At 38.6% G+C, this 25462-nt stretch overlaps 1 protein-coding gene across 8 annotated transcripts in view; it reads left to right on the top strand.

The window, feature by feature from the left end:
* Positions 1 to 25462, top strand: part of GBF1 (golgi brefeldin A resistant guanine nucleotide exchange factor 1) — an 81295-nt gene that overhangs the window by 13116 nt on the left and 42717 nt on the right. For all 8 annotated transcript variants that reach the window (XM_081864184.1, XM_081864185.1, XM_081864183.1 and 5 more), the window contains exons 4-7: positions 23140 to 23271; positions 23907 to 24025; positions 24486 to 24594; positions 24999 to 25059. In XM_081864184.1, the coding sequence (XP_081720310.1) occupies positions 23140 to 23271; positions 23907 to 24025; positions 24486 to 24594; positions 24999 to 25059 (421 nt within the window). The remainder of the gene's footprint in view (positions 1 to 23139; positions 23272 to 23906; positions 24026 to 24485; positions 24595 to 24998; positions 25060 to 25462) is intronic.

Here is a 25462-nt window from a genome sequence, read left to right as displayed (position 1 = left end):
GTGGTAGTTTTCTAATGGCACATTTAATGTATTTTGTTCTTCAGGTCTTGGTATTAGGCCACTATTTGATGAAAGGCTTCTGAAATCACACAACTGCTTCCCAAATAAATTTTATTTATTTATTTAATTCCATTTATGGGTTGCTTCCCCGTAAATTATCTTGAAGCAGTGTTACAATAAAACATCAGCAATAGAAACAATTTCACATATAAAAAACAATTATTAGAAATTTTAAAAATTCATAACACTTTTTATGTGGAAACAATTTGAAATTCAATCCAATGCAGACAACGATAAAAAGGAAGGCTTTTCTCTCTCTTTCCTGCTAAAGGTGAACAGCAAAGGAAGCCTGAATGAAAAGCACAACTATTTCTCTCTCCCTGCCCCCCTGTCCTCCTGGGCATTCTCTTGATTTTCCCTGTGTCCAGGATGATTGGCAGGAACATGTGCCTTAAGTACAGCTGGAAATATGCAACTGACCAAGTTGGGTTGGGTCAATAGCAGGAGTGGGTGGCTGTCAGTTCAAGAGACAAATTGTTCTGGGAAAGGAAGCTTTGTCTTTTTAACTGAGAAACAATTTCTTACCCTTCTGGGACTTCCAATATAGAAGTTGGCAAGAGGCTGTTGCATTTGCTACAGTCTATCTTTTAATCATTGTTTATGGCGACTATAAACAATAGGACCTCTATCCATATAATGGAAATGTTTCCTGAGGATGATAACACTGCTAGTTCCCTCCACTCAGACTATTTCGATTGAAAATGATTCTGAATGGCAAACAACTTTTTAGAAAACCTAAGGACAAGTAGGGCATAGTTTTGTTTCTGCCTGTGAGAACTGTAATGTAGTCACATGGGTGGGTCTGAGTAAAAATGAAAGGCTTAAGGAATAAAAAGGGGTGTGAGAGATTCCTGTATCTGGGGTCCAGAGACTTCGGGGTGAAGTAATATGGGTTGCAGAGATACCTGGGAGTGGGGGAAACAGTGCAGAGAGGTCTGTGAGAATAAGGAAAGAAGTAGCTGAGACAGAGATACAGAGATTGGTGGCGTGGAGGAAGAAAAAGGGGGATAAGAAATTGGGGTGCAGGAAAAACCTGTGGAGGTGCGGGGAGAACAAAAGAACGATAGAGAAGATTGCTGAGAAATGAGGCTGGGTGTAGACGTAACCGAGATGGGGGTGAAATAACATGATAGTGCAGAGAGAACGTGCAATGGAGTCCTGGAAAAGAAAACAGAGTGTTATAGGGTGGAGAGAAAATGTTGGATAGCAGAGAGCGGTCCAGAGATCTGCAGTGATGAAGAAAACGAGAGGAAGATATCATGCTGTGTGGAATGTGCATGCATGTACAGAAGAAGATTAATAGAAAATGGGTGGAAAACTTTGACTTGAGATTGTAACAAAATGTTTTTTCACTGCAAGGCAGGGCTAGCACCAAACTTCAGGGGACCCTCACCTCCCTCTATTCTTATTCCCATCTTCCTCTTTGCAAAGGTCCTCCCTCTCCTCCACCCTGCCATACTTTTTTTAAAAGGGCCTTTTTTCTACCTAAATGGAATGTTCATATTTTGCTTGGACCTGGAATCTACATTTTTGTGTGTGAAAGATAACTTGTACATAAGGCACCTGCTTCTGCTTCTTTAAAGCTTTAAATCCACCTCTTCTTCCCTTCCTTTTCTGTTGTAAAGGTCACTTTTTAACATCTGTGTGCATTAACAAGATTTAGATAAATCCTTTCATTTTTATTCATACACGTATTGGTGTTTAGTGAGTGGAAATTACCTTGGTATTCAGAGGCAGGCAGAGCTCATTACAGGTTAGGTACAGCAAAACACTCAGTTTCACATTGAATGCACCTCTGAATTTTAATTCTAAATCAGATAGCCAAGGAATGTTCTAGTGAGGACTAACTTGTTCATATCAGTTCTTCTAAAATCAGAATATCACTTAAAGAAGGCTTCAGATGCTCTCACTCTTGTGCTTCTCACCAGCATGGTCTTGACCTGTGGAGTAGTCTCACCAGAGCCAGATCTCAGTTCATGAGCTGGGCTATCTTTAGTGTGTGTGTGTGTGTGTGTGTGTGTGTGTGTTTATAAACATTTTAACCTGCTCTCCCTCAAAACAACAAACATAAAATAATAAATAAATTGTAGGGATGTTTTCAGTTGTTTAACACTAAAAGGAACTCTAGCCATCTCTTTAAGTATCTTCCCACACTCATTCCTTTTGCAAAGCCTCTGACTATGAACAGCTCCAGGAATGGAGGCTGAACATAGAGCAGGAACAGGTGAACTCTAAAGAAGGCTGCCAACCCAGCAGAAGTTCAGAGGAAACTTGCCTCTGTTTGATCCTCAGCTGGGTGATGGCTTGAAGCTTGGTCTCTCTCCTCCTGAGCAAATCTTATCTGGGATTTGGATAAAAATAGACTTATTTCTTTAAACATTCTGAGTTGGAGAATAACTTCTTAGTTAAAGGTTTGATTTGTAATGCATCTGAGCATTATAAGATAGACAGATACTGTATTCCTAGATAATGTATTATAAATCATATAGTACTGGAAAAGAACTCTGTTGTCTGTACCTATGTTAATCACTCCAGATTCTAGATTGCTTAGTGAGATATTTAGCTTTATGCCTAGTACAGTAGTGTTTAAAGATTTGGCTACATATTAGTTAATGAGTCAAGTTCAATGATTTCTGGTTGCCATTGAACACCCTAATAATTTGGTATCAGGATACATTGCAGACTGTGCCCCCTATATAAACCATTCTTTACAATCTTCTGAGGAGACTGTATTGGTCATTTCATGACCAGAAGATTTTTAATTAGTGACACTATAGAATCTGGCCTTCCTGGAGATGGAACCCACCCTCTGGAATGCCTTCCATTGGGTAGTTCATGAGGCAGAGACAATATTGACTTTTAAATGCTTCTTAAAAACATGTATTCCCTACTCCCCGTAAGCTTTCCTGAACTCTTATATTTTTAATATTTGTATTGTACACATCTAAGTTTTATTTGTGTTATACAGTACAGTTATGTTTCTATCTTTTTAAAAGTGATTATATGTTGTTTGCATTTTCATTGTTATATTATTCTTTTTGTAAACTGTTTAGAGATTTAAGTGGTATATATATATATATATATATTTATAAATAAATAATGAAATAGTCACCCCGGAATGGTGTGGGATCACTCAGAGCAATCTTTCCATGAGAATATTAATATGCTCATATTTCTTTGGATAATATGTTGTGTCATTTAATTTATATTATTTGTATTCTATCTTTCAAAAATATATTCAAGGTACTTTACCATTAAATACAGTTAACAGCTATATCAAATCATTTATAAAGACGAAACTATTACGAATATTAGAAGCAGCAGTAGAATTTTGGTTGTTGGCATCCATCTATCTTGGGAGACAATAGAAGAGTGCATCTTCAGGGATGAAGACAAACTGTTGGTGAGTTACAGCACCTGCTGTGACTGTAGAGACCTATATGGGAGAGATGTGTTTAGTTGCTGCTGGGGCAGATGAAGGTGTCCAGTTGTGTTGATGCAGGTGTACCACGGCATTTCTTCTTTTTGCACTCCTCCCAATGATCATTCCATCTCTGGTCACTGCTGTGGATAAAGAACCTGATTGATTGTCTCCAGGGATTCTGACATAGTGGGGTTAATGTTTCTAGCCTAAGCGCATTTCAGAGGCAATATCATGAAAAAGTGTACTGGAAAAGAATAGTAATCAAAGCCTGCTTAGTAGTAGGCATTTGTATGCTTATCTCTTTTGGGAGGCAATTCCACACCCCAAGTTCCCAAACTGAAAAAGGCCCTATCTCTTGTACACCTGTAGCAGAAGGGGAAAAGAAAGAAGGACCTCAGAAATTGAACTTTTTCTTAAGAAAGTCCATATGGGAGGAAGTGAAGTCTGAAATACCTTGGTCCCAGGCCATTTTAAACCTCTAAAGGTCAAAACCAACTTCTTGAATTGTGCCTGGAAACAGTTTGGCAACCAACACAGCTGGTGAAGAATTGCCAACATGTGATTTGATATGCTAGTTCCAGATAAAACCCTGTTGACTGCATTCTAGATCTGTTGAAGTTTCTGGACTTTCTTCAAGGGGAGTGCCATGTAAAGTACATTACAGTAGTCTAACTTGGTAGTGACTGATAAGTGAATGACTGGGCATGCCTGTTTCAGTAGCGAACAGAACTAGCATGCTGGATTAAGTTTGTATAAGGCAGTCCTTGTTGCTGGTTGGTAAAAGGTGCTGCCTGAGCCATCTAGTCATGCAGCTGTATCCAGGGGTACCCCAAGCTGTGAACCTACTCCTCCTGAGGAAGTGTGAGCCCATCAGTATACCTCTGTCAGATGATCGTGTTCCTCCCAGAATAGTGCTTCCCTCTTGTCTTGCTTCATAATTTCCCCCAGGCAATTTGAACTGTTATTTCCTCCCCAAGATACTAAGCTCTCTCTCATTGCCATCTGATTATTTTTCACATTCTGATTACTCCCAGTCCTAATATCCATATAACCTCACCCAACAATTTCATGTAGATAGTTGAAGGCGGGCTAGCATGTTACTAGCAGTATTTTGTTTATTTATTTTTTTTTTTTAATATTTTTTATTAAGGATTTTCTTGTTTTACAGAAGTGTAGTGCCTCGTTTTTTTTTTCTTTTCTTCTTCTTCCATGTAACGTTTTTACAAATCCGTTTCATTTGTTGAGGCATTAGGGGGAGAAGAAAACAGAAAGAAAAAAGAAAAGGGGGGTGGGGAGAGGGAGGATGGATGGGGGTGGGGTCGGGTGGCGGTGTTTCTATTATGTTTAATGTATGTAGAGTTTGGTGTCAGCGTTGCTTGTGTTGTTCACTTGTGTTCCTTTGGTGGTGAGAGAGGTTGGGGTTGGCTTAGGGTGTGATTGTTTGCTTGTGATTGGCTGTGGTGATCTTTGTTTTCGTGTGTGAGTGAGGTGGGTGGGTGTTTTGGATCAGGTTAGCCATATTGATTTGTATGCTGTTGGTGGATTATTGTCGTTGTCCTGTTGGGCTGTGTATGTGATAAAGGGGAGCCATACCAGGGTGAAGGCGTCTTCTTCTGTTTGTCCCCGTGTCAGTTTCAGTTTATTAGTTAATTTTTCTAGTAGGGCTGTTTCCCATACTATTTGGTACCATTGGTCCATGCTTACTCCTGACAGGTCTCTCCAGTGTCTGGTTATGATGTTTCTGGTTGCTGAGAGCAGGTGGGTTATAAGTTCTTTGTGGTGTAAATGGGCATTGTTGTCTTGGAAGATGTTTAGTAGGGCCAATTCTGGGGTGATGTCTATTACTTGCTTAGTTATTTTACATATTTCTTGTATGGCTGTTGTCCAGAATAGTTGAATTTTGGGACACTCCCACCACATGTGGAGGTATGTGCAGTATTTTGTTTATTAAGGTATTTATATACCACTTAATTAACAAAGCTTCTGAGAGTTTCTCAGATAATAATAAAATCACAGAAACAGAAATGGCCTGTGGGCATGTAATGCCACATTGTGACTAAGTAAAATTATATATTTTCTCCATTTCACTCTCTATGAGTGGGAACAAAAATTATTTGAGTTAAGAAAAGTTGTCATCCCTACAAGTTTAATGAAAATATTTAGCTTTTTGCAAGAATCAAGTAGGATCTCCATAGCAGTATATTTGCAAGTCAGCAGTGGTTTAATAGTTGTCATTCATACATTTAATTTAAACTTTTTTTTTTTGCCCAGAAAATGACTGTAGTATATAACTGCTGATTAAACTAACCTTCAGGAACTGTTAGTAATCCAGTCATGTGATATGTTGAATGGAATGTGGCAAATAACTAAATGGGTTTCTGTGAGGAGTCCTGAGCCTCACAAAGTTAAACAAGCACACAGTACCAGGCCTCTTTGTGTTTCTTTATTCTGATCAGGTGTCGGAAATGATTAGGATCAACTATTTTCTTTTTTTGTTTTGTTTCATTGGCTGATATCCCATGGTGTACTCGAGGAGAGAGAAAAGGGGACTAGGCTCAGCAGTTCTGCAGTGGTGTGGAGTGCATTAACTTCTGTCTGACTGCAGATGGACAAAACTGCAACAGAATACTGATAGAAAACTTTTCTGAGTTTGGTGCCACTGTGTTGGCATCCACCGTTTGAAGTTACTAGAAGTGTTCTGCAAAAACTAGCGGCGTACTTGTTAGCCTACCATATGTGGTTGCCGATATATATTTTTTTGAGATGAATTCTTCCTTAAATGCTGTGTGTGACATTGCCACAACTTCTGACACGCTGGCTCTCAACCCCCCTGGCATTTAACATCTTCATGCATCATGATTGCAGGAGATGAGGATGATCTCTGGAAGAAGTATGCCATTCTCAGTAACTGGTCATGAAATAGCAACCCAGGAGAAGATGCACATCTTTTCAGGTGTTCAGCAAAGGCTGTAAGGCCACTTTTTCAGGAGGACTTCGATGTAGTACTGTTGCTAAATAGAGCTGTATCTGATTGCTTTTAATCTGTTTTTATGTTCTTTTGCTAATCTCGTGTGTGGGTTTTTATTAGGGCTGGCACTCAATTAAATATACTTAAGTTGTCAAATTGTATTATTTTTAATTGGTTAAATATGCAGAGGAAAAAGCCTGCTTGCATTTAGATGATGTGCATACACATGCACACGAAAGCTCATACCAATAACAAACTTAGTTGGTCTCTAAGGTACTACTGGAAGGAATTCTTTTATTTTGTTTTGACTACGGCAGACCAACACGGCTACCAACCTGTAACTAGAAATATTGCAGCAAGTATCAGTTTAGGAGAGACATTCACACAGGTGGGGCTACCTCTTCTAAGATGGTGGTGGCGGCGGTGATTATAATTAGTAATAAATTATACAATACGCTTTGTCAAATATAAAAACATGCAATATAAAAATCAAAACAGTTACATCAATCTACTTATAATAAATAATAATAATAATAATAATAATGGAACACAGATGATAAGAAAATACAGATTTTATTTGCTATGGGAAGTTTCTATAAGTACATCAATTGGAAATAATTTTAATCATTAATTTTTTTATTAATTGGGGACACTTTTAATTGGATTAAAATGTTTTGATAGATTAAAATAACTAGTCAACCAAATGTTGCAGCTCTAATTTTTCCAGATTTTTGTTTTGTAACAATATTAGAGTTTCTGCAAGATGTACAAATACATTAAAATATAAAAAATTGTGGTCAAACCTTTTGCTTTACAATGGAATCTTTGGCACCTTTTAGTTTAGCGGCTAATACTGGTTTGCAGTGCTTTTAATATATTGCATCAGTTGAGTTTGACTCAAATAATATCATACCACCCTTGGGAAAATTGATGTGTTCAAGATGGCACTCATCAAAGCCAGAAAATAACCAAATATGTTATTGCAAGACACAGGAATATCCCCACTCTCCAGGCTCTAATTGTAGGATTTGGGATATATGGAGGATGTGTTTGTAGCCTTCTAACGTATGTGAGAGAAAATAAACCACACCTAAATGGATTAATTACCTAAATATTGATAGTGCAGCACAAATATTAGAATTGCTATCATTTTCTGTTCCCTATATCTTGCAAAAAGATACTACTTAGTAGAAGTGGGGTGGCTCAGCATTCACACTCCTCATAACTAGGGACTGTGTGGTGATTCCATTTTTTCAGGGTCCACCTTGAAATGTTCCAGAACTTTTATTTCATGCAAGCACACTCCCAACAACAGTGCTTTTTGCTTCTCTGCCCTTTTCTGTTTGAGGGAAGAGGAGGTGCTGGCCAGCAACTGATACATATGGTGGGGGGCAAACTAAATTATTGGGGTAAAATAGGGTAGAGAGAGACATGTGGATTAGCTTTTTGGATGTAAGTTGCACTTGGTAGAATAAACCTCATGTTTGGCAAGAAGATTTCTCAGAACATAAAAGTTTTGAGAATGGTGTTGAAATTTTGTAAGACATTATAATTATAAAGTTGGAAAGAATCTCAAATGTAATCTAGTCCAACTCTGCTGATTGCAGGAAACTCACTGTAACAGCATTCCTTATGGATGTTGAGTGCTATGAAAGTCTGGCAGCTGCGCTATCATATCAGAAACTTGAATTGGCAAATCACATCAAGCTTATTTATGTTTTGTGAGAGAATAAATGAAAGGAGAATTTCCATTGCTGATCTCTTATTTTTTGTGTCAGTATGCTCCATATACACTGTATTACTTAAGGGGGGGAAAGGAGTGACTATCACCATTGAAGACAAGGCAAGAGAAATACATATTGTGCCACCATCCAGATGTATGGAATGATGTTTGATCAGACAAGTTTATAGAAATGACATTTATGTGATGTGGACTCAACAAGAATGTCACAACATATACACATTGGTGGGAACCACATTCTTGTTTTTAGTCTGATCAGCCAATAGAGAGTGGATATACTCGTGAAGCCATGACCCAATGAATCCTGATTATTGTCCACCTGGTGCTATGCTAAGCATCATCTTTAGTAAAAATCTGCCAAGAAAAAGTAAACATAGATGATGCACTGGTTAGTAGGTTTTGGGGGAACAAAAGCAGTTTGCCCGAAGGCTTCACTGAACCATTAAGTAGAAATGCCGTAACAATGAATACAATGTGTTCGTTTGGATTGCTATGTGTTTTAACAGCAACCTCATTTATTCCAGGGTTATGTGCTTTATGATGACGTAAGATATGGACCTCAGAAACAGTTTTACATATGAGTTGGTATCACTACTATCATTATTGTCTCTGCAATTCTCATACCACTTTTGTCACTAAAGTCAGTATTAAAAAAAGAATTTGCAGCTGAAAATTCCATTAAAGCATCACAGTTACCATTACAGATAGATATGTGGTCTTTTGGATTATCCATTGTCCATCACAAGATGCAATACAAGATTATGTTGACAGATTTGTAATTTACATTGTAAGAATGTTGGTTGAATTTCCATGTGTTAGACACTAGAAATAGTCACAGCAAATAGAGCATTAAGAGTACTCCCAAAACAAACCACTCACGAGATCAAGAGGGCATATAGCCGCAAGGACCTTGTTCACATTAGCTGATTGTATTAGGTACTTCATCTGGATTGCTATAACTGTAGATTCAAAGTAACTCCAAAGCTGAGCAGTTTTATCCTCAAAATGTTTAACCAGTTGGTCACAGTGGGTCCTTGAATACTTCAGTATCCCTTTCCCCAGGTTGGTCAAGGGTGCCATTGGGTGGTCAATAGACATGCAGCATCCCCAGTCTGTCTCTCCAGTCCAACCCTCTAAACCCACCCCAAGATCAAAAGCTTTTGTGGTAAAGGAGATGGTGCTTCCTTGGACAAGAGCAACACCTGTTTGCTGTTGCTGTACTGAGTACCTACAGAGCTGAATTAGGTGAGGCCCACCCAGCTTACCCATAAATGTCTTGTTAATGCATGCTTTGTCAGCCCCTTCATCCACAATCAAGTTTTAGGTGAGCGTGGTCTTACTATGGACTGACGTGGTGTTCAGTAACAGCACCACCAAGCCAGAGGACTCAACAAATAAGTTACCAGAAACTTTTAGAGGATCAGGAGGGCTGAAACAATGAAGTTCTGAAGATCATGAGCTGTAATTGTAACTATACAAGTGAACAGTCATGTTCGGTCGGAAGGTGTCACTGTGGTGCTTTTTGAATTTGCCTGCTCTGATTTTTGCAGCTGTTACAGGACAAACAACTGCAGAAATAAAATGGAACAATTGTATTGGTGGCAGTGAGGAGAATGAAGACAACTACAAATACAGAGTCTAGATTTGATTAGCAATTTTGTGCAATTTCTTCATGTCAACCAATAATTGTATTGCTCCTTTGTACTACTAATTGTGGTCACTTGCAAACACTGATACTCTTTTCAGTGTATGTTTATTAAATATGTTTGATTTCTTTTAAATTCAAATATATTTACAGAGGTAATATTAACAAGTCACAATGCATATCCAACTTGCCCAATTACTTAAGAATTCCTAGTATTACAGTTCAGTATCCAGTTAAAATTGATTCTCTATTTCTGTGAGAGAGTTAAATAATGGCTTACTCAAAAATGAACATTGAAAGGGATGTGAAAGTCCTCTCTCCAAAAGCCCAATATGAGTGGAAAATTGCTTATAGACCGCTTCTGTTTCAGATTGATAACTCGACTAATTTTTAATGTAGTGTGTTTTAAACATTAAAAGGTAAAGGAACCCAGGACGGTTATGTCCAGTCAAAGGTGACTATGGGGTGCAGCACTCATCTTGCTTTAGGCCGAGGAAGCCGGTGTTTGTCCACAGATAGCTTTCCTGGTCGTGTGGCCAGCACATGATTTTAAAAATTATTGCTGCTCTTTACTCTTAAGCTGATGTACTGGTTTATATTGCCATCTCCAGGACTGGGATATATTTGTAAACACTGTTTCAGGAAAACTGAAATAACTTGTATACCACACATATGAAGCTAGGGAGATAATTGGCTCATCTAGTCTGGTACATTGTTGGCAGCTTTCCAGGGTCTCATGCAGAGAAGTCTTTCCCAGTACTCCTACCTGAGATCCTTTAACAGAAGCTGCCAGGCATTGAATCTAGGATGTTCTGTACATTAAGCAAGTAGCCTCGCTGCTGTTACATTCCTTGTCTTACAGAGTACTATTTTCTGTGTAAATTGCTAAAAAAGTTGGCAAATGACCACAGATTGATGTGTAATAAATGAAATGTTTTGAATTTAAGTACTTTACATTTAGCCTAGTGCTACATTTTTGCAATATAGTCATATGAGTCATTTTTAAAAGGGGGGGGGGACCCAATTTCAGTATGTTAAGGATTTTTAACAAATAAAAGTTGTTTGACTTGTTATTTTGCTTTACCCTATGAAATGTTCTTTTCCTTGTAATCTTGGACTGGCTCATGTATTGCATGTTCCAGTAGCATTAACATTATTTGTTCCTATGCACTGAAATATAGTTCAGAGGGTCTCTTATCTGTGTTACCACCTTTTGAGGAAATGTTATAACCTGCAAGAAATATTGTCTCTTTGGTGGTGTCCCTAGATCTGTACCATTGATTCCTTTAGGGAGATAGTGAAAAACTTGCTGCTTTACCTGGCCTTTGAGCCTTGAGTTCTATGCAATTGATTTTGATGAACTATGTTGTACTCTGTTGTTGTTGCTATAATTGATTTATCATTGAATTGTATTATTTTGTGTTCAATTACTGTTAGTCATATTTATTAGCGGTTAGTCACTGTGAGGACTGTTGGTCAAAAAGTGAGAGATTAATGATATAATTGGAATAAGAGATCACATTTCTGGAAATGCCAATTAACTGTTATTTCCTACAGCTTAGATTCATGAATCCCGAACTCAAGATATAACACTCTGAAATAATGATAATAAAAATATCACTCACATGTACAAAACTAAAATACAATTGAACAACAAAGCAGATATTAAAAATAAGACTATTAGATTATGTAGCAGGATTTAGTTATAACACTTTTTACAATGGAAATATTATTAAATATTGTCTCCCCATATTTCGGACTATTTTGTTCCCCAGCCTCCATTTGAAGGAGGAAAAAATTGAATATTTGTTCTTCCATCTTCCTGCGTTCATCTTTCTTGGGTGGCTAGTTAAACTTGCACTGGAAATTCTGCCATCTCTAGTAGGCTGAGCCACAAATCAGTTTATTATTTTCAGATCTGGAACACTTTTTCCAACAGTAGTTCCCATGCCATACAGTAATAAATGACCTTCAGAAACATTTCTGAGCGACATATTTGTAACCCTGTGTAGAACTGATACTACATGGGAGGCTGTTTTTAACATGTTATTGCAAGTAACTCATTTTCTGAAGTGTTTTCTGGATTTTGTCTGGGGCACTATTCTAAGTTTCTAAACTTGATTTTCCATTACAGCTGCTTTAGTACCTTCCTTGACAATATATGCAGAAGAGAAAACTGTTATCATGATTTCAGTTTGGCATTTTTTTCCTGTCTGTCATTCTGTAACTCCTGAATCCTGGGAAATGAACTGGTCTTCTTTGTTATGGCAGAGTACCTGCAGTGAAGGCAGGTATTCTGTGGAAGATCTGTTTAATCTCTGAATGAAAACAAGGGTTGGAAACTGATTTTTAGAAGTGGAGAGGAATTATTTCTCAGCTTGTGGACATGGGAAGTTCATGAGGCCTGAAGATTTTCCTTCTTGTGGATTGCAGAGTACAAAATAGAGCATTGGACATACTCTTCTTCAACGGCTTTGAAGTATCTGCTGTAAACAACTGTCAGAAATCAAGTGTATTTTGTTGGGTAGGTTATGTGTTTCTGTTTATTGGAGGTGACATTAGCAGTGGAGCAATGGCAAAAAGGCCATGTTGCCATTGCTAAATATACATCCCTGGCAGTCTGATAATAGGTTCCAGGAAGTTCAGTGGAAAATTAAAACAAAGCAACATTTATAGCTGATTGAACTTGAAAAGCAGTTTTCATGCTGAATGGCAAATATGTGGACTTCAGCATTCCAGGAGTCTGATGCAATCCCCGCTGGATGTGACTGACCTTGTGTGTACAGAATGGACTGTGGATACAGCAGCATGCAAAACTGCTTCATCTCTAAAGTGCTGTATGGGAAGGCAAATTTTGCTCCATACACAGAAACAATTCTTCTATACACATGCCTATATTTATATAGTACACAGAAGACTAAAAAACTTTTCTTATTACTTGAAATTAACACTTCTTAGTCCCCCAGTGAACCATAAACTTGATTTCCCCTATAATACTTGCATGTTATGATAATGCAGTGACTTTGCCGATTGAGAGTGTGTTGGGATGTTAAAGTGGAACTATTCAAATTGTTTCAATAACCTAATAATTTGGAAACTAATAGTACAGTAAGTTCCACTGAGCTCAGTTCCACTGCATAGGTGGAGAGACTTCTGTGTTTAAACACAGACAACATTCTGAGGAATCAAAGTTTTATGTGGCTTCCTGTAATGTTGTTTTGAACCAATTGAACATTAATTCCCAGTTCACACATTCTGTTCATAGACCATTTGGTGTATAGACTGATAAAATATATAAAAAGCAGAATTTGTGTATTAGCTATGAGTTACTTTTGGAGAAGTTCATAGTGACAAAGTTGGAGAAGAACATCATGGAAAATCTGGAGGTATGTTCCCATAGGGACATGATGGATTAGAACAAATAGAGATAGGGGAGACTACAAAAGTGTAGGAAGGGCGATATGTTAGTCTAAAGCCTTTCAATCTTTCTGATTCTTTCTCTAGCAACTATAAATGCAAAATGTATTGCAGTCCATTAATAATTATTCTGTGAGACCACTCAGATGTCAAGGAAATAAGCAACTATCCTACTTTTAAAAGGCATCTGAAGGCAGCCCTGTTATGGAAGTTTTTAATGTTTAATGCTGTATTGTGTTTTTAATATTCGATTGGGAGCCGCCCAGAGTGGCTGGGGAAACTCAGCCAGATGGGCGAGGAATAAATAATAATAAATTATTACTACACTGCAACCGCAGTGATAATCCCATATATGAGAATATTGCCTATGCCACGTTTTTTATTTGGCAAAATACAACTACTGAGCCTTTTTGCGGTTTTTTATCCAGGATTTTTACTCTAAGCTTTATCAAGCTTTATCAGTTGTAGAGCATAATACTCTTAATCTAGGGGTTGTGGGTTCAAGCTCCACCTTGGGCAAAAGATTCCTGCATTGCAGCTGATTGGACTAGATGACCCCCATGGTCCATTCCAACTCTACTATTCTATGATTCTATGAACAATCCTATGCACACATACCTGGGAATAAGTCCTCTTGAACACTATGTAGCTTGCAGGTTAAAGGATTGCTTTATTGTTCTTCAAGAAAAATAGGAATAAGTTAAATAAATGTTGAAAAAAAAAAGTTTCTTAGTTTCCTCCATTATTCAGGCTACAGTTTATACTTAAATGTTCATTTTGTGATACTCTGCTTAGTTCTTAAGATTATAAATTGTTTCACTAATGGATTGCATATACATTTTGCTTCTATAGTTGCCCTGAGGAAGAGTCCTAAGATTTTAAATTAATAAACAGTGGTCCCAGGACAGAACCCTGTGGCATCCGACTTGTCACTTTTTTCCAGAATGAAGAAGAACCGTTAGTGAGCACTCAGTCAACCAGCTACAAAGCCACCTAACAGTTACCTTGTCCTTCCCACATTTTACCAGCTTCTCTGCAAGAATATCATGAGGGACTTTGTCAAAAGCCTTACTGAAATCAATATACACGACGTCCATAGCATTCCCCTGAGCCACCAGTCTTGTAACTCTCTCAAAAAAATAAATGAGATTAGTCTGGCATGACTTGTTTTTGAGAAACCCATGCTGGGTGTTAGTAATCACAGCATCCTTTTGTAAGTGCTCACAGACCCTCTCTATTTTACTGTTTGGTGCCTAGCTATCATGCCTTTTATCTGATGGTTAATAAGAAACATCCACACTAAGCCTTAATGTAGTAAACAGAATACTTCTAGTAGCGAATAGTAATGCCAAATTAAGACCTAGTAACAGATTTTCTAGTGTACAAGGAAAGAAGCCTGAAGTAGTCTGAGTCAGAAAAGTTGGTGTGAAAGCTACTTATGAGTAAGAGAGATGAAATTAGTTTTAATATCTTACTCTGGGTTTTTAATGTTGCATTCTTCTGTTTCTCCTATGAGAAGGAGTTTTACTATCTGATTTGGCTGAAACATTATGATGCAGCTATTTTATGAAGGAGTTGGAGAGGATGCTGAGAGCTGCATGGAATGGTTCAAGGAGATTGCAATAGCCTAGTGGAATTTTACTGTATTACACAATATTTTTGAATCTCCTCTTAGTTTGGAATTTGGTGTGTGCTGTTCAGGTTGTGTGCGTGAGGAAAGCAAATATCAAGTCTCCTTGCACACAGAACTAGAATCACAGTTCTTTTTATCTAGGCTGCAATGAAACACTGGGAAAGGGCTTGTGTAGTGGGGTATAAATAGTAAAGTAAGGTGTTTCTCATGGAAATGAGAAGAGAGGAGCAGAGGGATGCTTTTAATTATTGGTCAATGGGTAGGCTTCAGTTGTAGTGACATCTGGTAGAATTTACAAATGTGGATTTCCTCCCTCTGGCTCTGGAATGATCTGGTAGTACTCTTTTGTACTTTAACCAAAATAGATGTCAGCTTAACATAAGAGATGGCATTACTAGAGTGTATTGAATTCATAAATTCAAAGTAATTTAACTGAGTAGCTGCCAAGTAGAGCATTTAATCAGGGCAGTTCTTACCATGGTCATACTCACGTACATAAGACTATTGACTGTCTTGACGATTGACTGCCTTGTTTTGGCAGCTGAGGTTTCTTTTAAACAGAGACCACAAGGCACAAATTGGCTAGCAAATCTCAGTTCCAGGAATGTGACAGCTATCTTTGAACCATCTCACACACAAATGAGAGGAGTTCCAACCCTTCCCTTCACTTTATGGGGAAGTAGAATTGGACAAAGTTCTCCCAAACCTACTCTTCTCTTTTCAAGTTCCTGTAACATTTTACAGAGTCTGTGCGCTTGGCAATTTAATGGAAGATTAGCCCCCCAAACTGAGTGTAAGCCACCTTTGGGATAGGGGATCAAGATAGCAAAAGGAGAGAAAGAGGTCATATGCTTTAGAAGTTTGGAGACACATGGGAGGCTAGTAGCTGGTGAGACAGGATGGGTCAATGGGTGTATTTTTAAGTACAGAGTGGTGTGCTTGAATGTCGTGGGGGGGGGGGGTCCAAAGAAGAGGAGAGATAATGGCAGCAGTTATAGCAATCAGGAGTTGGGAGAGATTTTATAAGAAGGATGTTTGATGTGGAAAATTGGATAGTCATTTTGTCAAGCGAGATGTGTGGAAAAGGTAGAAGAAAGGTATGCAGAGTAGCAGAGCAAGCAGGAGTAACAACTGGAAATGAACTCCCTCCTTCTTATAAGCGTATTCTCTAGGGGCTCATGTTGTCACAGATAGCCACCCTTTGGCAGCCATCTTCACTGGTTCTCTTGGATTGTGCTAGTTGAACTTGGTAGAGGAGTTGTTTTTTTTACCAAAATAAGCAAAGCAAAATACAAACACTTGCTTGGTGGTGTTTAATATAAATGGAGCTACTTTGTGTTGCAAACATAATGTTAAATTTCTGGCATTCGACAGAACTTTAAAAACGTTATAAAATGAATGATAACAGCAAGTGTTTCTTGCTGTATTAACATTTTTTCCACCTTTGACACAAGAAACGGTAGCTTTCTATGAGTAGAAAATTCATTCTAACAGTTATTTGTGCAAGCAAGTCCATTGAAATGGCCATAATTTATGAGTTTTGTTCTGTGCTGGGAAATTGAGCAAACCAGCTGCTCTGTGGCCCTTGCCTATTCTTCAGGGTTCTCAGTACTACTGGTTATCAGCAAAAACAATAGTGAATAAGCATTAGCTATGCTAGCTTCAGCTGCCCAAAAGATTTGCAGTGGAGTGGTGGTATGACTGAGTCTGCTGGGGATTCAACGCCCCATGTACCGGGAGGGGGGGAATATTTACAGGGTTCATTAATCTTCTTACTCTTGTTTAGGCTTTCCCATGCTGCCCTCTGGCTCTTGTTGGATGGAACAGTTACTATTTTTTGAATAACCTGAAACAGCCAAGATTAATATTAATCCCCTTAATACTGTCATCAGTAGTTAGATGACTTTGATATCCTTCCCAACTAACTGATGTGTTATATTAAATGAACATGTAAGATTTAGACTGAATACAACTCATTAGAACATGCATCAAATGAATGTTTCTGACACATTGTTTTGTTTACTACTCCTTGTCCATAGTTACCCACTTTCGGATTATCAACTGAATCAGCAATTTCATGTTTGTGTAGGGAAGGGAAGCAAACCTTATATATCTCTTATATACAAAATTAGAAAATAAAATTAAAAGATGGGTTACAAATGATATATCACTGAAATAATTCACAATGTATTCAATTTATTTGCTTTAATATTTAGTAATAATGGACACAGTATCTGTGATATTTCTTCCCAAACAAAATCCAGATTTATATTAGTGCTTTATAATCAAGAATTAATCAAAGTGGATCTTTGCCAGTTAGGTGGCAAGCAACAATATGATCTTGTGAATGTATGATTTTTCTGTAAAGTCACTGTAGAAAATCATGAATTAATAGTTATTGTGCATATATTGCCTGTTACTTCAGTTTGCAACATGACAACATGTGCTTGTTGTCACTTTTTGTCATTATTTGTGATCCATTTTATCTATATACCGGTATTTTGTACATTTGCAGTTATGTTTTTTTTGTTTCCTTTACTGTTTCTAACAGACAAACTCTTTTACTTGAATTAAAGTATAAATGGTGAACAAAAATAGAATGTAGCCCATACAGTGGTACCTCAGGTTACATACGCTTCAGGTTACAGACTCCGCTAACCCAGGAATTGTACCTTGGGTTAAGAACTTTGCTTCAGGATGAGAACAGAAATCATGCTCCGGCAGCGCAGCAGCAGCTGGAGGCCCCATTAGCCAAAGTGGTGCTTCAGGTTAAGAACAGTTTCAGGTTAAGAATGGACCTCCGGAACGAATTAAGTACTTAACCCGAGGTACCACTGTATTTTTATTTTCACATCTGCATGCATGATCCTGATTGCCCCCTGGCCTGGTTTACCTCATCACCTCTGCCACTTTGGGGCCTGTGCAATTCCATGTATTTGTAGATGAAGGCATGTTATGCCGTTGCTGCCACTGCTGCTTCATACAACTGCAACAGTCTTGTTTTCAGAAATGAAAATGTTACTTTTGCTGCTGCCGGAACACATCACAAAAATAGAAAGCGTTTCCCAAAACATTGCCACAGAAAAGATACAGTGAACATTTCATGATACAATTAAGCCAATTTAACCATTGTCTTTTGAGCAATATTCTGCCACTCTGCATAGCACAATAACAAGCTGGAAAGAGTATGTAGATGATTGGCATCCAGTAGTTTATCAGTTCTTTAAATAAATAAAATGAAATTGTGTAATGAGAAATAGGTGCGCATGTTGTGCACCCATTAAAATGCCTTCCCTATGTTTTGCATTGGACATTATGGTGGAAGTGGGAGGTGCTAACACATCTGCTTATCTGCATTTGGACAAAAACTACTCAAGTCTTTGCAAGAAGATCAAATTACCTTAGATTTTTGTGTGTATGTGGTGCTTTATTTTATTAGCTTGAAAACTTCAATTAAGTTGGATGTTTCAGTAAAAAACAGAGGTGGGGATTGTGTCATGGTTCTCTGACGTGGCCATGGTGTGTCCTCTTGCCCAGTAAATCCATGGAGTCACCAGGCAACAGGAGAATCTGCCAGGTGACAGCTGCATTTCAAGTTTCTAGGCTGCAGCTGCCGCCTGTGTTATGTACACCCAGCTTCAGGGGGAAGCTGTCTGGAGAGACCTGTTGCAGCCTCTCTGCTCAAGCTGTGTGCTTCCTAGCTGCCCTGATCCAGGAAGTGGAGTGGGAAGAGCAGGAAACCTCCTTTTGCAAGGCCCATCTTTTCATTCCATTAATTCCCCCCCACACACACCTTGATGCTTATAGAGGAAAAATCTGGATACTGTCAGTGAATTATATTTACCTTGATCATAAGCAAGCCCTAAATCTTTAGACAGCATATTCAGAAGACAGGAAGGAGTTAATCCTTTATTAGAGGTGCATTTTCCTAAAAGTTTAAACATGTGCTGCAGCCATGACTTAATTTCACACTAGTTCATTTCAGCAGAAAACACAACTGACTGTGTTGCAGAGAAAAGGCAGCCGCCTTACACAGTTGTTTCACCTGCTGGGTTCTATCAGCGAAGTTAGTGACACATTCCAAGGAATGGCAAAGCCCTTCAACAGCACTCCACATGTGAAACAAAATGAGATATAGCCATGCAAATGGCATGGGAGAAAGTAGCCTTACTTGCATCCTGTTTTAAAGAACCACGCTAAGGAGACAGTCACAAAAGGTACCCATTGGTAACAATTTGGAAATTGTAATATCCGTGTTTACCACTTCTTAAACAAGTTCTCTTCCGTGTTTTTTAAAAAATAAAAGGTTACCTGTCCAGCTCCTCTTGTGTGTTTAAACATTTCTGTCCTTAGAGGTCCAGACATTTCAGCTACAGTGTGGTTCTGTCAACTCTCTTCTCTTTCTGCTCTTGCATGTTCTCTTCATTGTTTTCCCACTATTTACATTTACATAACCAAACCTTAGAAATGATAGTCAACAACAATAGAAGGTATGTCTGATTTTGACTGGAACTACAGTGCAACAAGGGGAAGCTTAATCCCTTCCCAACTGTAATCCCAATGAAAATCCCTCAGCCTTAGAAAACAAGATCTCAATGACAACTTTAATGAAAGGCTACTATTCATGCCTGTGTGTGTTTCTTCACAATTGCAGTTTAGGAAGAAAGGGTTAAACCTTCCCTCTCCATGTGCTGTGTAGTCCTGATGAAAAGCACCCCCCTTGTTTTCTTTAAAACCCTGGTATAGTTTCTAATGATCTTTTTAGCACTACATGTCTTGTCCTAAGATTTGCTGTTCTATTCATGTATTTATTCTTTCTCAGTTCCGGCTCTCTACCTGTGGAATTTGCTGCCTCCCAGCAGATTATCATTATTTTTTTTTAAGAACCATTTTACAGCAGAATCTGCAACCCTATCAGTTTAAAATTGTTTTCTTAAAGTAAGAAAGAGACTTTGGCCTCCAGTTTCCATGTACCTTATTTCTGCCATGAGAAGTGTTTGGTTTCTCATTTAACTTTTGTACAACATTTTGTTTTACAATGCTATGGAAATAATATCAAAAAATCTTATCCACAACCTTACATCATTAATGTACAAGTAATATATTTTAATGCATATAAAGATCGGAATACAGTGGTACCTCGGGTTAAGTACTTAATTCGTTCCGGAGATCCGTTCTTAACCTGAAACTGTTCTTAACCTGAAGCACCACTTTAGCTAATGAGGCCTCCTGCTGCTGCCGTGCTGCCGCCGCACGATTTCTGTTCTCATCCTGAAGCAAAGTTCTTAACCTGAGGTAATATTTCTGGGTTAACGGAGTCTGTAACCTGAAGCGTATGTAGCCTGAAGCGTATGTAACCCGAGGTACCACTGTAGTTTACCCAAGAATGGTTGTCCACTTTTTCACATGTTATTTTACATATCTGACACCTAAGTGAGTCTTTCAGTGATTCATATACAAAGACCGTAATGTTTTTGGTACAATTATTAATCCTTGTTTTGGAAGAAAAGAGAACTCTAAAGTGCCCCTGTGGCTTTCTTTTTTGGCTTTCTTAACCATTGAAAAAGCTGTGATATTGTACTCCTTTAAGGGTTGTTTCAGCATCTCCAAGGCCTTGGCCAAAGATAGATGAAGCTGCATTATTCTGAGTCAGATCATTGGCCCATATTGACCATTATTGTCCACTGTGCTCTGACTGGCAGTGAGGTCTGAGGTCTCTGGTAGAGGTATGCTAATCAAGATTTTTTTTTTCTTGGTAGATATGAGTTGAAACTGTGGTAATTACAGTATTGTGTAGCGCCTTTTCATTTCAAAGAAGTACCAAGGCGGTTTACAGAAAAGCTTTGAAGGAAAGCTAAGTAGACAGATGCAACAGCCAAGACAGTTAACTGAGAACAAAGCTGAAATTCTTGTTTTCAGGCTCTCTAGAACAATAGAATGGGACGCGGGTGGTGCTGTAGGTTAAAAAACAGAGCCTAGGGCTTACTGATCAGAAGGTTGGTGGTTCGAATCCCCGCGACAGGGTGAGCTCCCATTGTTTGGTCCCTGCTCCTGCCAACCTAGCAGTTCGAAAGCACATCAAAGTGCAAGTAGATAAATAGGTACCGCTCCGGCGGGAAGGTAAACGGCGTTTCCATGCTCTGCTCTGGTTTGCCAGAAGCAGCTTAGTCATGCTGGCCACATGACCCGGAAGCTGTACTCTGGCTCCCTCGGCCAATAAAGCGAGATGAGCACCGCAACCCCAGAGTCGTCCGCGACTGGACCTAATGGTCAGGGGTCCCTTTACCCTTTGGCTAGAACAATAGAGCATTTTCTTTGACAACAGAGTGAATTGGGAATGAAGAAGTTATTCATAGTGTGCAAGCCATGAAGAGCTATGGATAGTTACTGAATTTAAAGTATTGCTGTAGAAGTTTTTAATTTCTCCTGGGCTTTTCAATTGTCTGCTTCCTTAGTTTTGGCCAGTTATCTTGAAAGAAAAATCTGGTATGAAATCCCACTTTGGAGTAGTGACTGAAGAATTCCATAGTGTGTTACAATGTAATTGGTCTTTTTGACATGTGTCAATTTCTATTTGAAAGGTAAAATGAGTGCTTAAATTGACACACTTCAAAACTTGATTCAGAGCATTCTGTCTGTGCAGTTTAAAGGAATTCCATTGGGTTTCATTTAGCTTTACTGGGGTGCTGGAGCAGTTGCTTTCTCATGTTAAGAGAATTTTGGAAACGTTGCTTTAATTCTTAGTAAATCCAGGATCAATAACTATCAATGTTTGGTCATGGGGCAGACACATTTGTCATGGGGGGATTGCTTGCATTTTGTCTTAGTAATTTCATTTGGAGTTAAAATCCGTTGCCATAGACAGTCTACAAGCACTGAGCCTTGAAGTTGCTGAGAATTCATTCATGTCAGGGTCATGCAACTCTCAGATCAATTACTTTCTCATGAACCTGTCTTTGAAAACAGTTTGGAAGCTACAACTGGTACAGATGGCAAAGACTTCCTATGAACAATCCTATAAAGTCTGGTTAAGGTGCACAAGTATTGCAAATATACTCCATACTTAATTTGTTTCTAAATAACAGGTGTGTTTTTTTAAAAAAAAATAATCATCAGAGTTAAGCTGGGAAAGGACAACTGTCAGATTCACATGAGTGAATTCTCAGCACCTCCACTGTTTGCCAAGGATTTACTAGATTGATTCTACTGCAGTTGAGTGGATGTCATTACAAAAAGAGGGACTCTCTATGATGCTGGCAAATATGGTTTCAGATGTATGTGTGTGGAAGAATCCTGGTTGTACACAAATTGAGAATATTTTATGCATTATAGCCTCCTCAGTTCTATTACTTATTTTTATATGTATTTCTTCTTTTATAGGATTGTGCATGTGATGGGATGATTGGGTTCTGTTGCTTTTTATATTTCTTATGTTTCAGTTGTACAATACTTTGCCTTGTTGAAATAGTCATGAAAGGCCATAACCCCCAAACGATGCCCTTCTGCCCATCGGAAGGCAACCCAGTCAAATGGGTGGCATACAAATAATAAATTTATTATTATTATTATTATTATTATTATTATTCTGGTAGGCAGCTCATCTGATGGTTTCCTAATAAACATGAGTGATTAGAGAAGTCTAGGAAGAGACTGACTGAACTTTGGTGTTGCAACTATTTATGGTCCTTCTACACTTTGAGAATCGTGTGTCTAAGGTTATTTTCATTATGTGCTATAAAGGAAAGTAAATTGGTCTTCAACACATTCTTTTACATGTATTTGAGGTATCCAAGGCAAATTATTAATGACTGTTGTAGCTGGTGGGTGCTGAGTGGACCTGGATTTTTGTCTGTGTGGCTAATATGATTGCTGGCATTCAATCAAAATGCTACCATTTCTCTTAGTGAATTGGCCCCGGTATGCCCAGTATGCCACATGTTTGTATTTAAGCAGTGCTCTTGCAATTGAAACTCGCTCAGGAGTTTACCAAAATATTAAGTTTTATAATCTCTCTGTGCTTGTGTTCCATCCTTCTATTCCCTCTTCTGGGCCTTGTCTTTTTAAATTTTTATTTTTTCCCATGCAGTGTTTAACTTATTTGAAACTTTACATTACATAAATGAAATTGCTCAGTGTGTTGAACCATGAGTTTGCAAGACTTGAGTCTGAGAAGGGGAGACATTGCTCTTCCTGCCCTGGAGGTGATGTTACATGTTTTTTTTATAATGTTGTGATTTGTCTTTTGCTTTAGAGCTTTCATCCATTGAGCCTATTGTTTTCCTTCGACCTTTTCTGGAAGTTATTCGTTCGGAAGATACTACAGGCCCCATCACTGGATTGGCCTTGACATCTGTAAATAAGTTCCTCTCGTATGCACTAATAGGTAATGATTTGGAATAATTGTTTTGCCTTCTCATGTCAGCTACATAATTTCACGCAGCTGAGTGAATGTCCCAGAAGAAGGACCGCATTTCAATTCTGGGCATGGAGGAAGATACTTTATCTCCTCCCTGCCCTCAGCAGATATACCATATGCTTCTGGGGGAGGGAAACTGAGCCGTTTGGAAAATACTGAAAACTGATTACAACTGAAGAATGGAAAGTATATAGAGTAATATGTAGTGGTACTTCAAAACCAATATCTTCGGGGATCCTTTTACATTAAGGGTGGCATAAAAATGCAGCAAATAAGGACTGATCTTTTGTACAACGAATTTTGATGCAGATTGCAAAAGGATTGGTATCGTGTGAAAACCAAGCTACCAAAGTTGGAACTAAAGATAATAAATAGCACCATCTAATTACTGGAGTATTAAATGCATGAAATCAATCCATTGCCAAATAAGAATTTATCTTTTGTTGAACCATAACTTGAACTGTGATTCTAATCTGAGTAAAGAGAGCTTTGGATGAAATGCAGGGAAGGAAAAGGAAAGCCATGGAAATAAGAATGGAGAATTTTGCTGTGGCGCAAAATTCCCCTGGTTTGATAATGTCAAAAAATTCTCTGTTATACAGATTCTAACCATGAGGGCACAGCTGAGGGAATGGAGAACATGGCAGATGCTGTCACACATGCCCGGTTTGTGGGCACAGACCCTGCGAGTGATGAAGTTGTCCTGATGAAGATCTTGCAGGTATGTGAAACAAAGGAGCAATTAGTGTAATGTCTTGTGCCTGGTGCCCTGTTAATCTTGTTCCATGGAGACCAGCTTGGGGAAGAAAAATGGTGTTGGGACTTCTACTTTAGTTTTCATCAATATTTTAAAACTTAGGACTCTTGTACTTGCACTAAAAGCTTTCCAGTGCAAAATAATCCTCAACTGGACTTAGAGAGGAGTTTTTTTGATCTTTTGTAGTGAAAATTAGGCTTCCTTGGTGTGGTAGAGTGAGGGGTGAGAACCCAATCACAGTATGTGGCAAAGCATTGTTTGCTTTCATTCATTAAGTGAGAGTAATAGCAGTTATGGCATGCAAGAGATGTAGTCCCCCATTCCCTTCCTTCAGTTGAAGTTTTCAGATATTCTCTGTTGTTGTACACGAGTTCTCTTCCTGACACTGCTGTTGGAATGTCATCTTTATTTGTTCTTCTTTCAGGTCCTGAGGACTCTTCTCCTGACGCCAGTTGGAGCTCATCTCACCAATGAGTCAGTCTGTGAAATCATGCAGTCTTGCTTCCGTATATGCTTTGAGATGAGACTTAGTGGTAGGTTTTCAATGCAAGAAAGCAAACCCCAAACTTTTCCAGATGGGTAATGGTTTCTAGTAAATGACCAGAGTTCTGTCTGCAATATGAGTATGCGCTGGAACATAAACAAGCATAAAATATGCTAAATATGCGCAGTTGAACTTAGTAATAATAAAAAGGTGTTTGCAGACCACTTTTTGCTCAGTTGCCTGTGTGTTTCTTTCACTCACCCGCTGTTTCAGCTCTGTAGCGCCACTTAGTGTACCTTTGCACATTCTGCTGCACAGCTGAGGCTGAAGCTGGTTTTAATAAATTTTCAGTAATCCTTTGTAAACAACACTTGGAGGGGAGTCTACTTGGAGAAGCCTCTAGATAATATCACACCAAGTAATGACACCTGTGTTATTTGTTTTTGTCTTCAGAGTTATTGAGAAAATCTGCAGAGCACACTCTGGTCGACATGGTGCAGCTGCTCTTCACAAGGTAAACCTCCTTGTGTTTGTCTCAGCACAGCTCAGGTGGCCCTTCAAGGAGAGGAAGAATCCACACTTCAGTCGGGGGTGGGTGGGTAGGCAGGCGTGCTCCGGAAAATCACCCAGTCCAAGCATTATCTGGTCCATGCAAATGCTTGGTCCTTGCTGAGGCTCATTCTTAGCATGCTAACTCTGGTTTAATGTGACATCCAAACATGGCAATAGTGTTGGAAATGGTGCAGAACAATGAGAACATGAATGGTTTGCCACTATTAGTTTTAACTGTGCTGGTTTAGCAAAAGGGTTTATGTTTCAAACAACATGCATCTGAGACGCTTTTTTAAATGCAGGATCCAGTTGGCTTTTACTACTCAATGTATTTCCAGTTAAGATGATTTGTTCCTGCTTACTGA

Source organism: Podarcis erhardii (genome assembly GCF_964252035.2).
Source record: "Podarcis erhardii genome assembly, chromosome: 5".
Lineage (NCBI taxonomy): Eukaryota > Metazoa > Chordata > Lepidosauria > Squamata > Lacertidae > Podarcis > Podarcis erhardii.
The sequence above is the reverse complement of the archived record's forward strand: the minus strand, read 5'-3'. Positions and strand labels throughout refer to the sequence as shown.